The sequence below is a fragment of the Pholis gunnellus genome (genome assembly GCF_910591455.1).
Source record: "Pholis gunnellus genome assembly, chromosome: 24".
NCBI lineage: Eukaryota > Metazoa > Chordata > Actinopteri > Perciformes > Pholidae > Pholis > Pholis gunnellus.
Window position 1 is genome coordinate 4,833,107 of NC_136551.1, and position 17,984 is coordinate 4,851,090.

At 49.2% G+C, this 17,984-nt stretch overlaps 1 protein-coding gene across 2 annotated transcripts in view; it reads right to left on the reverse strand.

Moving 5' to 3' along the window:
* pard3ba (par-3 family cell polarity regulator beta a) overlaps nucleotides 1-17,984 on the reverse strand; it is a 99,363-nt gene that overhangs the window by 26,770 nt on the left and 54,609 nt on the right. For both annotated transcript variants that reach the window (XM_079185500.1, XM_079185499.1), the window contains 4 exons: nucleotides 13,623-13,838; nucleotides 12,675-12,858; nucleotides 1,220-1,330; nucleotides 870-1,142 (listed from right to left, as the gene is read on the reverse strand). In XM_079185500.1, coding sequence (XP_079041626.1) covers nucleotides 870-1,142; nucleotides 1,220-1,330; nucleotides 12,675-12,858; nucleotides 13,623-13,838 — 784 coding nt within the window. The remainder of the gene's footprint in view (nucleotides 1-869; nucleotides 1,143-1,219; nucleotides 1,331-12,674; nucleotides 12,859-13,622; nucleotides 13,839-17,984) is intronic.

Genomic DNA, 17,984 nt, shown 5'->3' on the forward strand with positions numbered 1-17,984 from the left:
GTGGATGAGAGCTAAAGTGGTCTAACAGATCTGTCAGGCTGCTAGACTGTGGCTAATTATCCCTCCTCCTCTTTTGTCTGCATCCTCTCCTCTGTCACTTCTTCCCTCTCGAATTTACTCTGCCTATCTGACGCGTTTTACTCCCTCTCCATTTTGGCTCTTTCTCTGCTCTCCATTCCCCTCCTTTGTCTCTTTTCCGTCCGTCCGTCCCTCCGTCTGTCCCTTCTTTCCATTCCCATCTGTCTCCTTTCCACATCCAAACCGCTCTTTCTCTTTCTCTTTCTCTCTCTGTATGCGCTCTGTTTTTTTTCTCTTCCTGGATGAGATTGGGTGTCGGGGGGCTTAGTTTTTGATTTGCAAGTCAATAGTAATTTCTGTCAGAGAGTTTAAGTTGACGGAAGTTTTAATGTGGCCTGTATTATTTCACACGGGAAATGGTAAATTTGCATTAGAATCCTCACTAGATTTTCTCCGGGGTTTTTTTTCTCTCAAGTACAAAAGCGGCTGAACTCGGAGGTTTCCAAAACTTCTGCAGTAATAATACATAAATATGGGAGGAACGACGGCTCTGATGAGCAGTGTCTGTCTGCGAGCATTAACCCTCTTCTTAAACTCAACGCTGAGGGCGCTGAAAAGACACTTTAAAATTCAACAACGGCTACTGCAGCTCTTAGCTTCCCATCCAGACTAGGTCTCTATGCAGCAAAACAATGATGTCATACATACAGAGAAGGTTTTTACGGCCAAACATAATGTTATTGACTGGGCCAAGGCCTCTCTGCCCTCTGTCCAACTGAGCATGTGCGGCAGTACAGCGCCTGGCCCTGTACTGCCGCACATCAGCAGTGAAAATGGAAATCCTCCCTCACCTGTCCGGCTGAGTTTGAAGCTGGTTCTGCAGAGCCGGCGGGGGTCTGGACTTGTTGACCTTGGCGTAGAGCCCGTCCAGCTCCTCGGAGGAGGCCCGGGGCGCCAGCGCCGCGGGGGAGGGCGTGCGGCTGATCAGCGGCTGTGGCGAGGGTGGCCGGCGGAAGTTGTTGATGCGGGCGTAGTTGGGGTCGCTGTCGTCGTCCTCCACGTCGGGGAAGGAGGCGTCCGGGGTGACGTGGCCCGAGTGGATCTCAGCATAGCTCGGGTCATAGCTGTCGGAGAGGAGGCCGTTAAGACACGGTTGGACACAAGCTTCCTTTCACTTATTCTACCCGGGTCTGATTCATACCTGTCTCGTTGGTCCCGGTTCCTGTCCTGCTCCTCTTCACTGAGGGCCTCCAGTTTGCTTTTGGAGGCTTTGGCAGCCTCTTTGCTCTTGTCGTCCTTCTTCTTCCCAAATCTGGACAAAAACACAGAAAAGGGACACAGATGCAACACGTCATCGTTTATTCCGATTGGTTGAGTTATCCCTGCAACTCCCTGCTCCTCTTTCTAATCTTAAAAACCTCCGCCAGATAGCATCACAGGCCGTGCTTTTATTTTGAAGGCAAGATCTATGCGCATTAATGGGATCTTTTTGCAGACTTTTATGACGAAACAATAAACTTCACTCAGGCAACAGAGCTTGCACGAATTGATGAAAGTGGCTCTTTAGCTCAGACAACATGCAACCGCCACACACACACACACACACGCACACACACACGTCCAAATGTTGACATACACACACACACTGCTCGGGCAACTCATTCTTACTCCTGTGTGTCCATTAGTGGCTTTACTCAATCCACAGTGTGTGTGTGTGTGTGTGTGTGTGTGTGTGTGTGCGTGCGTGGGCATATGAAAAAGGGGTATAGTTGTCGTGCAGCACATGGAGCATGAATATTTTAACGCTTTGTCCAATAAAATAGCTGTTAAACCACAGTGTGCCATGTTTTTCTTAATAACTTTGCCATGGCGACCACCATCATCATCATCATTCGTGAGCTCTTATTCTTTAAAATATACTCGTCACCTCTGTTCGAGTCATAATGAAGCTCCACTTCACACATAAAAAAAATAAAAATGTAGCGAGACTTTTCCTCTAAATATTTCATATTCTTCTATCTCTCCCTCACATCGTCTTTCTCACCCCTCTCTCTCTCTCTCTCTCTCTCTCTCTCTCGCCTCCTCCGTCTCACCCAAACAACCCACTTCTTTCTTCTTCTTCTCTCTCTCTCTCTCTCCCGCTGAGCCAATCTAACGTCTGTGTTTATCTCATTAGCAGCGAGGCACTTCCTCGTCGCTGCCACAGGCAGATACGTGGCCCGAATGGCAACCCGCCGGCCCGGGCCGAGAGCCGGACAGGGGGAGGCGAAACCAATTAGAGTTGTTTCCCAGCTAACCCAGTCACCTCGCTTTATACCGGTGCGTTTTAACTTGGCCAACAGCTGCTCGTGTTTTCGCTGTGAAGAAGGCACAGAGGAGGTGACCGTAACAGTCACTGTATATTATAGTATTGTCTCAGACCTGCACAGAAGATATTACACAAATGCACAATCACAGGCTGAGTTGTGCGATCCATTACTGCCGAACTGATCTTTGCAAAAAAACGGTGGAGTGGCCCTTAAAGCAAGTGTCGTCGGCAACCTCCCTTTATTCCGTCTTCAGCCCTGGTTGCCGCAGCGTCTCTCCACCTCGCTTCCTAGAGATCACTCGCCACGGGAGCAGTGTGGGCGCTGCCGCAGCGGCTTTTGTCTCTGCAAAGAATCTTCCACGCACACCCACATTACGCGGGGAGACGAAAACAGACTACCAATTACTTCCCTGATGAGCATATGGAACTCAAGTTACGCGTCGAAGACGTATCCTGCGCCACTCATACTCAGTATGCGTCAATAGAACATGTAATTATATCGCATGTAAATATATGATTATCCAGAAATCCCAGGTTTATCTTGGCTTAGATGCCTGATAGATTCACCCCGCCTACACACACACACACACACACACACACACAGACACACACACACAGAGCACCTTCATCAACATTCAAAAGGGGGCAGAGGTCCACAGTTGGACCCATCATTATATCTGCATTAATTAGGAAAGCCTCCTTTTCTCACTGCATTGTCTGCAAAGTAGATGGAAGGAAAGAGAAGGGGGGGATGCAGAATGGGTGTGGGACTCCCAATTAGAGACATGTACCTGCCATGAGGGAGGCGGTTATCCCCCGCTCTCCCATTATCTCATCCCTTCTTCATCTCCAAAACTCCCCTCTGTTTCCCACTGCGGTGAGCCAACTGTTTGGTAATGATGTCTCTTGTCTATTTCTTTTTTTTCCATCACTCTCTCTCTCTCTCTCTCTCTCTCTGTCCTTTATTAAGTTCTGTCTCTTCTCAGGACGGTTTCTGCTCCGTCACTCTTTCACAAATCTGACAGTTAATTTCCTGTCAAGTGCCCGACTGTTGCTGGATGAAAAAAAATAAACAACTTAAAAGCTACACACAGCAATCTGGAAACCAATATATTGCACACAAACGCAGGTGAGCGGCCACACAGGCAGCAGCACACATCAACACACATACACACACACACACACACACACGGCAACTCTGTGGGGACCTGCAAACAGTCTCGTGGAATAGGACATCTCATTAACTTTGCATTATCTACCTACACAACCACTCCATCAAACCCTCGTTAGGGGGGGATGTAGCGGGGGGTCCGGGTTCGATAGACCCCCCACTGTCACCGGAGCTACTGGAAAACCGTTATTAGCGCCTCGCTGTCGTCATTAGCCCGCCGTCACCTCCGCGAGCCCGGCATCCTGAGAGGCGACGACGGTTCGGTTTGCATTGAACTCTGGGAATGAGAGTTCCTCTGGTATGTTTGCCACTGGAGTTTATTGGTGATTGACGCTAAAGAACTAATTTGTTCATCTTCCTCCTCCTCCTCTCTCCATTTGCCAGTGGAAAAGTGAAGTCGACGATCATGGACGATGACTGCTGCTGCTGCTGCTTTGGACGCTCAGCTAGTCGCAAAGGAAACCCGCTGAGGGAAACTGGACTGACTGTAATTACTCCAGCTACTGTCATTCTCATTACTTTAAGGGAGGCCTGCGCTCAGTTAGCCGTGCTCTAATGAGGCTCTATATGCAACATGGAGATCACAGCCAGCCAGGGTGCTGAAGTCGCCAACCTGACCCGCGCAATTAGCCCCTCCAGAGAGGGAGGGAGTGAGCGCCGACTCCGTTAGACCAACTTATCTATTACGCAACATCTTCTTAACTAACTGCATCAGACTGCTGCACACGCCAACTAAACGCTTCATCTCGGCAGACTAAACGCCGCGACATCTTTCAGGAAATCAATCTCTCCGCTTCCGCTTCGGGCAGCATTAGGGGCCGCTTTGTTTCCTTCGGCAATTGCGACAACAACTCTGACGGTGTGTGCGTGTGTGTGTGTGTGTGTCGCCCTTAATAAGCTTTCCTATGTCAGTGGGTGGCTGGAGTCGGCATAACGAGGGCCGTGAGAACGCTGCCTGGCACCGTGCGTGTGCATCGTGTGTGTGAACACCTTGGCATATAGTGTTTGAGGTGAGGCACGCACACTCACACACACACACACATACACACACACAGCTCTAGAGGAACTGAAACACAACAGAAACACAGCTGGTTTAGCATCTCAAGCTACATGCACAAAATGAAGCCTTAAAAGTGATGAGACAGATCTTAAAAGTGATCCTCAATCGTACTGGGAGCCGATGTAAAGAGGCTAAAACACGCTTCTGGTTTAAAGCGCGGATACACTTGCTCTCAACTGCACGTTCATGATCTTCATGCACCTTCCCGAGAAGATGAAAGCACGCAAAGGAAGCCTTGGTGTCTAAAATGTGAACATTTTCTAAATATTTCTAATGTGATTAAAACACATGATTGGACGAGCCTCGTGGTGCGACGCTCGAGACTTAAATCACAGCAGAGGCAGAACACGGAGATCTCTTGCAACAGGCTCGATGCGTTTTTTACAGAAGAAGAAGAAGAAGAAGAAGGCAGTTTTGGGGAATGAATGAAAGTGAGATACAGAGGCAAAAAGAAGCAGAGAGGGTGAAAAGAAGAAGGAATTAAATGAGCGCTGGCTAAACTGCCCGTCCCCCTTGGAGAATAAACGAGAGGCGGGAAAGAATAGGAAGAAAGAGAGGAAGTAAAGAGAAGTGAGAGGAAAAAGAGGAGCGATGGACGCGCGAGCCAAAGCTCCCGTGAAAGTGCAGCTCGGCCGGGGGAGGAATAAGGAGCTTAGGACTATATAGGAGCGATGCGGCGGCGTTCAGAGGCACGGGGAGAACAGTTAATCAGCCAAGCAGAAATGTTATCGCAGTAATTAGATTGCTCTGTATGTATTTGGAGAGGAGAGCGCACATCTCAGTGGGCATCGCAGTGAAGAGAGAGAAAGAGAGAGAGAGGAGGGAGGGAGGGTGAGAGAGAAACAAGCCGAGGAGCAGACGGGGAGAGAGAAATGGGAGACAGCGAGAGAGAGAGAGCGAGAGATTAACACTATAAAGAGTTGTGATGTAACGCGGAGCCTCCTTCTCCCCGTTCTGGCAACGCGGCGCTGCTTCACGGTGAGACAAGTCGGAAAATATTTCCAGCTCGAAATAGACAGAATGACACCGGCGGCAAAAAATAGACAACAAGTGCTCTTTTAAAAATCGGCGAGGTGGGTTTCCTGTCGCCCCAACAAGGTCAAGCCGGGTCGCTGAAGGGCTTTTGATTGACAGCGCCGTCAGCCAATCGTGTGCCTCCCTGCGGAAAGGCCCCGGCCTCTGTTTTCCCCCACTGGGCATAATTAAATCTATTTATCAGACTTCCTCGCCCTGCGCCGCATACCCGCAATTTGGGCCAAATCAGCTCCCATTTAATGGCTGATATCAGCAGCGATAGGACAAAAAAAAAAAAATGGAAGAGGAAGAGAGTGTGAGAGATCCGCCCGGCGCTAATCGTAGTTAAAAGAGCTTCACTTAGAACCTATTAATAATGTAGGGAGGAAGACGCCGGTCGAGGATTCATCCGTTAGTTCTGATTTTCATATCTAAGTCTTGAAGCGAGTGCACGAGAAAATCTGTTGCTAATAAATAAAGGTCAAAAGGGGGAGGAGTCAAACTGATTACTTAAATTTAACACCTGGAGGAGGCAAGATGGAGACAGACAGGAATGAATGCACAGCAGGTTGTTTCTCAGGGGAACAGAACGCTGTTCTTAATCAACGCCTGGCCAGTCCCCAAAGTACTGATACTGCAGTCAGACAAAAGAGAGAGTGGGTAATATGAAGGTAATAGGAAAGAAGGAAGGAAACTGTGAGAGGAAGGAAAAAAGAAGAAGCGGCAAAGAGAGAGGAGGCAGGACGGAGGGGAGGGGGGGGCAGGAAGAGGGAGGTGAGACAAAAGAGAGTTGGAGAAAGGAAGAACGAGGCGAGCGGGTGCATGATCTACGCAACAGGAAAGTTAAGAAGGGGACCGGAGAGAAGAAAAAAGGGAGGAGGGGAGGAAGGGAGAACAAAAAGAGAGAGGGATGAAGATTGAGATCAAGGAGTGGATAGGTAGGGAGAAAGAGAAGGGAGATAAAGTAAGAAAAAAGACAAGCAATAGAGACGGGAGGAGAACAGAGGAGTGGAGCAGGGAGAGAGAGAGAGAGCGAGAAGGGGGCGAGAGAGCTCCTGCTGTGACGTCCGGGGGGCCGCCTGGTGAAATATGGGCTTCCCTGTAATTGTTTGCATCCCGACTTGTGTCATATTTCAGCAACTCCGCGCAAAAAAAACCTGTCGCCACCGGCAATCCGTCTCGTCTTTCCTCTTCCATCACCGCTTCTGCAGCGGAGGGCATTCATATTTAAACGAGACCACCGGGCTGCACTCACAACACACGTAACCAAAAGGCCCGGAAGCTGTTTGTCTGGTGCGACTGAAGATTTCCGATTTGAAAAAGGGTAAATTCGCCGACTCTACACAAACAAACCATATTTGCACGCATAATTGATGTTGGATAGTTTAGGATCCAGCAGGATTAGAGGTTTTATACCCTGAACTGCTTCTTTTTTTTTTCTTTTGGAAGAATTCCTCACATGCTCCCAGCTGGCGGCTGGTGAAAAGGCCAGGTCAGCGCGGCTCCAGATGAGAGCCATTGGCAGACTGGGAAAGGTTAGACTCTGGGGCTCCTCGGGGCCCTCCGCACACCCTCGGACAAGAAACACTTAACCTTCTCCGTCTGGGAAAGCAAGAGGTCGCGCTCCGTGTGTGTTTAGGCGGGAGATGCGTGAGGAGGTGGAGTGCGTTCACTTGTGTGTGTGCGCGTGTGTGTGTGTGTGCCATTAGACGTGAAATGACAGAGGAAGCCCATCCATCACGACGTGAAGATGACCGTACGGGACGCGACCCCTTCCTGGCGCCCGCGGAGCACACGTACGAGATCAAATGCTAAATCGGTCGTGACCGTTTCCTGTGGGCACATGAAGACCTTTAATTGGCCGGTGAGTGATGGGCAGTCGGCCGCTGAGCCGTCTGGCCGATTCGGATGCGTCTGCGTCTCAAAGCGTCCCCCTCCCTCGGGGTCAATCCCAAATGTCATAACTCGATCGGAGCCGATGGATCGCGGGGGCCGATCGACAACAAATCCCGGCTCGCCGTCTCATTTGATAATTACCTCGCGGGCAATAATTCACCGCGCAAATGTTGGGTATCATGTTCCTCAGCTGGATGAGTCACAGACGTTAACCGGTGGAAAATGAAAAACAATCCCAAATGAGATCTGTGCCGTTTGACAAATGTGACGGCTACTGGAAAAGCTCTAGAGGACATTAGCGAGTGATTACCGTTCCTGAAGATTGCTCCTCACATCCTCATATAATAGATAATGTGGCTGGCTGAAGAAGTTAGACAAGAGAGCGCATAATTAAACAGTACAGAGCTCCAGAACTTCCCGGGAAACTGTGGAGGGGCGGAGGTAAACAAGCCGTTTGAAGCCCATGAATGAAGTCATCAATTCTACCGGCGCGGTCGAACTGCGGAGGAGTGAGTCGGCGTACCCCCGCCGTAAATGAGAGAGCGCTCCGAGGCAAGCGGCGCGGCGGAAGAAGAGGGAAGGGAGGCAGGTGTAGCCGGGGCATGAAAGACGAGGAGCATAAAAAGGCCTTTCGTGTGAGAAGAGAAGGGGGGGGGGGGAGGTTTCAAGGGTAAGGCGTGAGAGATGTAGAGAGGGAGGCCTGTTGTGACTGCCCCCTTTATCAGCTGATATATATGCATGAGGATTTCCTCATCATCCCCGCTGTCAATTCCCCATCCCTCTGATATTTGACTGACAGCTCGCATCAACACCAATAAACCTGCACATCATTCCGGAGGGGGGCGGGGGGGGGGGGGGGGGGGGGAGCTGCCCATCGTGGCGGATTGGAGGGTGGAGAGAAGAAAAAAAAAAAAGTTAATTTGTTTTCCGGCGGCTGCCGGCGGTGATAGCGCCGCGCGACTGTTTGCCTCCACGCCGAAGTTGTAAATTAGAATTATGCCTCAATAGAGGTGGCAGGAGGCCGCTTCTGCTCTATGCAGAGGCTCATTTTCCAACGACTGGTGGAATACGTGGCAGATTTTTCATATTTAGGGTGTCGCGGGGAGCAAATTGTGCACAAATCTGAATTATGAAAGATAGAAAATAAAACCATTCTGCCACTTCTTTCTCTCCATGGAGGGGGAATCACCGCCAACACACACCTTTCTAGGGGGCTGAGAGGTTTGGTGGTAATTATAATGACGGATAAGCTTAAGAGCCATTAATGGCTTCAAATAACCAGAATGCAACATGAGGAAATGCACACACGGACGACCACTTCTCCCTTTCTCTAATTGCAGGGTTAAAGCAAACAGCGGATAAGAGCGGCGACGCCAACCCTCCGAGGGATTTGCATGATTGCCGGCTCTATTTCAATCACTCCGACCTCCGACCGACGCGAGCGACACGAGCGCGGCCTTCCCCGGGAACGCCGGTATCCGACGCGGCCCTGATTAGCGAGCCTGCGGGCCGTTGGCTCCGCACATGTCAAGTGTTGCAAAGAAAGTGATTTGTGGTTCGGCATATATTATTAATGCAAAGATAAAGACATGAATGGAGATGAAGTGAGTGAGCGAGAGGGAGAGAGATAATGTCTATCCACAGGAGACAGGTTTGTCCCGTGTGCAAAATGTATGGCCTTATGCATATTTTACAAAAGACGACACTAACATTAATAAATACTCTCTTACAGACGCCACATCGAGCGCAGCTAACGGCCCCTAAATGCCAGATGAGATGGCGGATCAAAGAAATCCACCTGCAGCGCGGTAACCGACGGTGGGATTAGGTAATGCACCTCCAAATTAGCCCCATCACGGCTTAGAGTCACGGCTAAGACGCCCACACAAACATGTCACAGGGATTTCGGTACGCCTGGCAACACTTTTGACAGCCGGGGCCCGTTCAAAGAGTCGCCTACATCTACCCTTCCTTCCTTTTTCCTTTCCTCGCTGGTCTCATGTGTTGGGAGCCACAGTCCTCGACACCGTGACAGTGATCACTGCTATGATGACTGGAGCAGATAAAGAAGAAGCCCCCGGTGACAGGGGGACTACACCGGCCTTGTGCTTGTTTAATCGGCAGGAGGTCTCAGGGAACTCGCGGCTCATATTAGCACTCCTAATCGGAGATAATCACGAACTTGTGTGAATTCAAGTGGGACTTGAGAGCTTATTTTGTCTAACGCGGCGTGGTAAATCAACAGTTCGTTCAAGGAAATAGAGAGTTGACTTGAGGTAAGGAAGCGAGGAAGGCCTCATCATGAAACTAGAAGGGGAAGGGAGCAAGTGCTCAAGGAAAGGGGAGCAAAGGAGTGCGCAACGACAGCGGTAATCCATCAGAAATCATCCCGGCGGTGTGACAACAAGGCTTTTGGTTTCTGTAGAGCACAGCTCACCGGTGACTACCTCTCAACCCGGGGCATCCTGCTGCTCCGCGATAGGACGAGAGCGGAACGGACGCCGCTAATTGGCTTGCTTCCCTGTCGGAGGAGACGGGGTAGAGGATACATATCGTGTCAGATGCGGATTTGCAAAACAGCGCATTACAGGGGGGCGGCTTTCATGTCCCTTACATTTACAGAGGGGTGGCGGTTGGTGGTGCAATGTCACAGCGGGACGCGACGACGAGCTATCTCCATCAAACCCTGACCTCCCGATTACGTCGCGTTGGCTCACACTACAATACGTCTAATCCTCACACGAGACCCAAGTCTGTCAGCTGGGTCGCAGTTGTACAAGTGTGGCATGTTTAGTATCACTTGAACTAGACCTTTGACCTTTTAAACACACACACACATCCTCCCCACCAATCCCTAATTGCTGACCTTTAATGGCGCACCACAATTACGCCGGCAGGTGTAACGATGTCAAACGACGGCAGACTCACACCAGCTAAAGGGGATCACGTATGGATTTAGCAAAAAACTAAACAAATGTTGCCCCAGCAAACGTGGTCTCCAGAGGTCACCTTACCCCCAGCTGTTTGCCGTGCGCTGCCGCCAAAAACAACTCGTTCTTCAAATACTGGCGGCTAACTAAATATTTATGGCCGCGCGAAAGGACAGGGCCCTCTTCCAACATGTGTTGTGCGAGCTGCCGTTGTGCACACTTTCACCGCGGAGGCAAATTGAGGTCACATGTTTATAATTTGCCCTTTTCCTAATGCTGCCATTGGAGTAAAATAACATTTGAGAGCTGCAATTAGATTGAACCGCGCAATACTCCGGCTAATTAAGTCATATTTCAAGTTCAATAACGATCAAGGCGGCCAGATAAAGGCCAGGGAGAGAGAGAGAGAGAGAGAGGGAGAGAGAGAGAGAGAGAGAGAGGCTAGTGTGCGGTGCAACAATCCGGAAGCTTTTTATACGAGACTCCGTTCTATTGTTGAGGCAGAAAGGCACTCAGCATCTGTGCTCGGATTGAACAGTGGGCTGGGTTTAAGTGTTTCTCACTATTGTTGCCGGTTGAAAAGGATGAGTGTGTGTGTGTGTGTGTGTGTGCACATGTATAGGTGTGCCAGCATTCATATTTGTGTCAAAAAGGTGCACAGAAGCAACAACGGGGTAAAGACTCGGGCCGTGTTCTCCATCTTATTTAGTGCTTTTTGTGATGAAAGTAGACTTTGAATAATAATAATAAACATTATATCTTTTGCATTTTCATCGACACGCCTCACCTAGAATTATGAGGAATCTGTATTGTTCATACACTGCAGGCCGGGAACACTTGCGGAGCAGCTGCCACACGCTAAACTCCTACAATGCCCACGTATCAAGTCTCACATTTTACAGCAGCATGAATAAAAACACAGGGGCAGAGCTGCAACGAGTAGTCGACAGAAAATGACGTAGCAACTCATTTGGTTGGTGAAAAATTAATTTTTTAAAAAAAGCCAGACATTTGCTGGTTTGGTGCTTCTTAAATGCTTTTCTTTATCTTACACGGCAATAAACGGCCTTGTTGGTCGGATAAACAAACCACTTAGACGTCACCTTGGGCCGTGGGAAATTGCTATTTCCTGACAAAATTTGATTGACAAAAAAAAACAACTAATCAAGAGAATAACGGGCGGATTAATGGACAACTACAGTAACGGTTAGAAGCAGCCCTTAAAGAGAGTATTGAGATAAAAAGGAAGAGAGAAATCCCGGCTCCAAAGCATACAGCGAGAATAAACAGGAAATGGTACTGTGTGCTCGCGGAGTATAGATGCAGAGATTACCTCCCAAACACATAAACACAATCTGTCACACAGCTCCTACGTAGGCTTGATGTGTGTAGTAAATGGAGCTATAAAGTACATTTTACCGGGGACGTGTAGCGCTAGCTGGACTGGGTTTCGGGCCGCTTTTACGCTCGACTACAACCCGTGTCGCACGCCTTCCCTGTGTCCTTCATCTTGCCCCTTCTCTCCGCCAGCAGCCCTAACCATGTGAACATCTCTTCCATTACCGCGGGTTGACACTGTGGCCGATTGGATTCTTATCTGCCATCTGTAGGGCCGGCGCTATCTCTTCGCACACAGCCTAATTGAATCTCAAGTGTTGGAAGTGCGGTGATACACTGACCACACCGCGGCACTGCCAATAGATAAGGGATCGCTGTTGGAGGATTGGACCGCCGCAATCACGATGGGGACGCGTTGATAAAGGGACAAGCCGCTCGTGGGCTGGCGACTGTGTCGGTGGGACTTTGCTTGGATTGAGAGATAACGGATACCCTCCATTACAGCGAAGGTTTGTGTTCACAGCCAATAACCCGATACCCCATAATCCTGCTGGCTGATGTGTTGAAACTGAACCAGGGGAAAGTAGGGCAGTTGTTTCCCATCGATTTCCACGTGAACCCTAAATTCTACCGTGCACAGGAGGGATGCATGAGGATATTTTGCACCAACTCTCAGCTTGAACACACACACACACAAAAAGAGAAGGTAATCACAGTTCTGTTGATGCTCCAGGAAGACCTTGGGGGGTTTTTTTTGGCGTAGTGATGCAACGCAAGCCTCATTACCTGCTCCGTTTTATCTCACATTCTTCCTGTTAAGCAGGTGATCTTTTCAATCACCTCGATGGTAGAAAGTTTAAACCCAAAAGAAACCCACATTGAAGAGGAAACGTGTGACTCGGGACTTTTAAAGAGGTTAAAGTATTAAAGGACTCCTACCTTAAGAGGCCGAATCCTTTCTTCTTGGTCTTCTTCTCCGCGTCGTCCTTCCCTTTGCTCTTTTTCTCTTTCTTCTTCCCTTTGGTTTTCTTCTTCTTCTTGCCGTCGTCCGCGTCCAGGCCCTGGCGAGAGGAGCTGCTGGCGGGCGTTTCAAAACCGGAGCTGTGGTCCGACAGGTCGTCGTCTGCGGAGAGGGGCGAAGGTGCAGCGCTAAGTCATTTCGTTCGGGTATGTGCATCGCTGTGCCGTTAAAGGGACCCGATCAGTGAGCTAGTCAGGCCTCTAATAGGCAGACTTCCTCCCAGAGCAGGGCGCTGGCCAGAGGCAAGTCTCTACACCTGGATGAGTTCTAGCACTCACAACCGCTTCCCTGAGTTGAATCCCCCCCCACTGAAGAAAAGCACAAGAGGGGCTAGCAGTCGTTGAAATGATTCAAATTCACGGCTTAGTGTTTGATTTAAAGTATCAGAAGACAGATTTGTGTGACCAGCCAAAGGCAGAAACGCCAAACGCCGTCAAAGTGAGACTTCTCGACTGCGGACGTGTCATTTTTCACACTCCAGATTCCTCCAAACATCATTAGTCAACATTCTGCATGGACTCACTCATCCCAGCTAATGCGGGGGATAAATTCCTCAGTAATCATCACACACACACACACACACACACGACATCCAGCGCGTCTGTGGGTTCACAAGGTAGAGCATTAAAAATATGCTGCTGCAAGATATAAAGTTGCTCTTCCTAAATTGCTGAGTGGATAAAATCATGGAGCATTTCATTAAGGTACTCAGGCTAAGCACCGTCCCTTGGCAGGCCCCTGGCTCTTCTTGAGTGCCAGTGTGTTTCTAAAGCCTGAGGGATGTGCAGGGTCCAATTTAAAAGAAAAGAAAAGAATACGACATCTCGGAAAGGGTCTTTTAATACAGCGACAGAGAAAAGTCTCACCGTCTTCTGAGGGCCCGTCGTAGGACTTGTCGATGGCGATGCGGAAGCTCTGGTTGCACCCGCGCCCGCGCACCACGTGCGGCCGCGGCCGGTGGAAGGGCACCTGGGCTTTGCTCCGACTCTGCTCGGCCTCCGACATGGCCGTCTGGAGGCTCTCGAGGGAGCTGGACTTCCAGAGGCCCAGGGTCGGGCCCAGCGCTCCGCCGGCTGAGGGCTCTGGGGAAAACAAAAGAGAGGAGAGAGAGAGAGAGAGAGGGAGGGGCCGTGAGCGATGAGGTGGACCGATGTTTAACAGGATGAGAGGGAGAAGGGAGGACTAAGTGATGGAGGAGGAGGGAGCTTTGCCTCTAAAATGAGATGTGCTGCCACTGATAAAAATGGGACAGAATGATTTTAAGAGACCCTGGGTATTGAGATCATAAGCTTTTAGCTAAATTTCCCCTACCGCTTACTAACCATTATCATCCACCGCATTAATATTCCCTTATTTAAAAGGGCATTCAACTTTTTAAGTATGAATGCTGCCCGAAATGGAACAGAGCTTCAAGTTCATTGCAGGAGAGGGAGGAGGTGGGACGAGACGTTTCACATGAGTTACGGGGAGGGTACACTGGAACGAGTCCATCGGTCCATTTGTGCCCGATTAGGACGCATTCCAGCGTGACGTTGTGCACGGCGTCTTCTGGACCAAAATCAAGGCCGTCCAAAGTTTATGGCAGCGTTCAGCCTCAGCGGCCTCTTTCACACACGTTCAGCCATTTCTTTAAACTATTGGTCGCACTTTTTGACTTAGTCTTATTTTAAGGCATCTTTACTAACGCAGGACGTTTTCATATCTTGACTTAATCAACCTGAGCATCTCACACACAGTCTCCCTGTTGGATAAAGCTTTTTAGAATAAAGGAGGAAAAAAAGAAACATAAAAGGTGTGAAGAAGAAACGTAAAGAGAGAGAGAAGCAGGTGAAAAACAGGCTTGACAGAGTCCAACGGGAGCAACATAGAGGAGGGGGGAGAGGAAACAATGAGTGAGGTGAAGTGGTACAGCTGAGGAGCAGCACTGTGGGAACTGACAGGCTCATGCATAAAGCAAACAAATGAACTGCCATCATACTGTACTCCGGTACGGCCTCCGACTCCAGAGAGGAAGAGAGGGGAGACGGAGAGGAAAGGGATGAAGGCCACGGCTGACTCAGCGGGGAGGAGGGAGTCGCAGAGAAAGGGGGGAAGATTTTAGGGGAGCTGTGGGGTAAAGGGAGAAACAGGACAGATGAGAGGAGAGAGTAAACGTCACGCCAAAGTGGAATCCACCCTGTGAGCGAACCCCCCCCCACCCCAAAAAAAGCAACGACACCTCCCAGTTGTGTATCACAATGAAACAGCACTCTTCAAAGAAGTTAGACAGGTAGCAAGCAGCCGGTTGTTGTTGTTGTCGTCGAGTCTGAAACTTTCCTGTCGGGATGACTTTCTCGCATCGGGGCACTCGCTGCTTAAGACGTCATTTCAGAGGCTTCAAAGCTCCGAAGTAGAGAAACTGAAACGGGGCGATAGAGGCGAAGCAGGGGGCGGCGGTGGAAAAGTGAGCGGAGCGTCGCTGCCTTTTAAGTCCTAAATTGACTTTCTGAAAGGAAGTGGGATTTATGGGGAATAAGGGGTTATAAATAGAGAAGGGGGGGGGGGGGGGGGGACGCTCAGGAATAAAACGCTCAATTTGAGAGGCAGGATTTGTGTCACAAATGTAATTACGGCTGTCCAGCTCGCAGCCTGATAGAATTAAGCTCCTTGGCAGCGCGCTGCTGCACTATACACAGAGAAACTGTGTGTGTGTGTGTGTGTGTGTGTGTGTGTGTGTGTGTGTGTGTGTGTGTGTGTGTGTGTGTGTGTGCTACAAAATGTGAGAATTTTGAAAAGGACAAAAATGTAGAAGTCCCGATACTGCCTGTATGAGATAGCGGCGTGTGCCCTTGACCGCTTTAGATGAAACAGGAGAAGAAACACTTTTCGCTGGTGTGTGTGTGTGTGTGCATGCTTACTCCATGCATGTCATGGCGGCCGAGGCTGGAGGTAAATGAATAATGAGGGTTTAATAGGATGGATGAGCGGTGGAGAGGTGGCTATCATCGCCAGCTCGATCCAATGGAGGGTGAAATCAGCGTTTATCACATATCGCCGCCCGCTGTGCCAGCAGATGCTCCCTCGGACCCGTTCGCCTCACGCCCGGGCCTGACTGCCGCCAGATTCAAGCTGGTTGCACACATTTGACACACGCGGCCCAACAGCCAAACAGGGGCCGGACCCCGCCGATGCCCTTCACAGCTGTTGACGCTCCTCCGTCCAAGATCATCGCTCCGTTTCCGTTTCGGGAAGGAACGTTGGGCGATGGCGGTTCGAATCAAAGGCTCGGATGGTCAACAAAGTCGACTTAATTAAAAATGATGAACATAAAGCTACGATACCGCGTGGTGCCATTCATTCATCCACGAGACTCCAGTGTTGAAGAACATTGAGAATATTGTTCAAAGAAAACTTTCAAAATGGTACTTTACGCTGGGAAAAAAACCCCCATAAAACAACACTTACTCAACTTTTGATGGAGAAGGGGCTTCTGGGAAATGTGTAAGTACATAATGCCAAACAAATGTGGAAAACAAAGAACCTGACAATTACCACTTCATCCACAGGCATCCGCTCAGAAGTGCGAGCGCAGAGACGCACGCACCACAACGTGCACCTGCCCCGCACCTCTGGATGTGATCCGTGTAGATATCGTGTCTGCTACGGAGCAGACAGCAGCCAAGCGCCTGAAACGTAGCCTTGGGGTCCCTCTCTCTCTCTCTCTCTCTCTCTCTGGTTTTATGTCCCGGTGGTCCAACAGTATGAACGCTGATCTTTTTGTGTGTGAATGATTAGAACATAATAGTCTGGCTCTGGAATGTTTTCCCACCCCAAAAAAAAAAAGAAACGCGAATAAAAGCCGCCTGCACACAACTCTGTAATTATTTTGCCCACTGAACACAAGAATGAATGAACTCGGAGATGTCAAAATTATAGGTTTTGCCGTACAGACTGTAAACACACCGCACACACACACACACACACAAACAGCTAATTACACTATCCAATCAACCGGATGGTGAACACCAAACTATTAAAACAGGATTTTGTTGTATTTATGTTCAATTTGACATTGTTGCTCCAGTCAAAACACACACACACACACACACACACACACACACACACACACACACACACACACTTCCCAACATAAGCCCTGGCACACTGCTGCCCCCTCCCACAGTGTCTCAGCAGGGTCTTAACACTTACCTATCAACTGGACTACAATGTGCTTCACAGCAAGCAGCTTTTGCAGCACACTGGCTGAAAGGTTGCCACGGTTACAAGCAAGTGCCCCCCCCCCCCCTCTATCAAAACCGCTGGGGGTGGTACGGAGAAAGTGTGTGTGTGTGTGTGTGTGTGTGTGAAGGGTGACGGTGAGTTGCCAAGGAGACACTTTAGCAAACAGGGAAAAGGGGTTTTGTTGCTTCTGGACATTGTTCTTTAAATCGGTTACAGATCAGCACACACACACACACACACACACACGATATGCTTACAGAAACACACATGTAAGACATAAACACACACTTCCATCTAATATCCAATCTCAGGACAGGCCAATAAAACCTGTAGAACAGGCTCTGACCTGCTCTGTTCTATGAACACACACCTGTAAAAAGAAAAGCCTGCTCTCAGTGTCGCCCCCTTTTCAATAAAGGTTATTGAATTTAATCCAACAGAAGCATTAAACACACTGTTACTGCTCTGTTACACGGTTCCAGTGAAAGTCGCCTCATTCAAGAGGAGCTTTAAAAAGCCTGAATGACCCAAGAGGTTAAGAAATCTAATCTCAGTGAATGTTTATGAACGGGTTCTAGTAGGACTTGGACAGAACACACAAAAGGTCTCTTCATAGCTCCCCCTCAGATTAAATACAGGCTTTTAAAGCTTTATTGGAGCGAACATGTGAGACGTCTGAAGAGTAAAAGGCACGAGTGGTATGACACATGTGTGTGGCATTGTTCTATATTTCTCTTCTTGACAAAAACAGGATCCGAAATGAGTAAAAATGAGCCGTGAGAAGAGCTGGTCCAGTTCTCTAAACGCTAAGGAACCTTTCCTTCAATGCTTCATGGTTGGTTTTGGTCCTTTTATTGGAACAGAATGTCATTAATGCTCCGTCCCTCGCAGTCTAAAGGTTTTCTTATCATACCGCAAACTCGACGTCAAACCAAATCACTTCAGACATCCGGATGAGCCAGTGGAAGCAAATCCAATTCATGTTGTGGCCAATCAAAACTCCACTC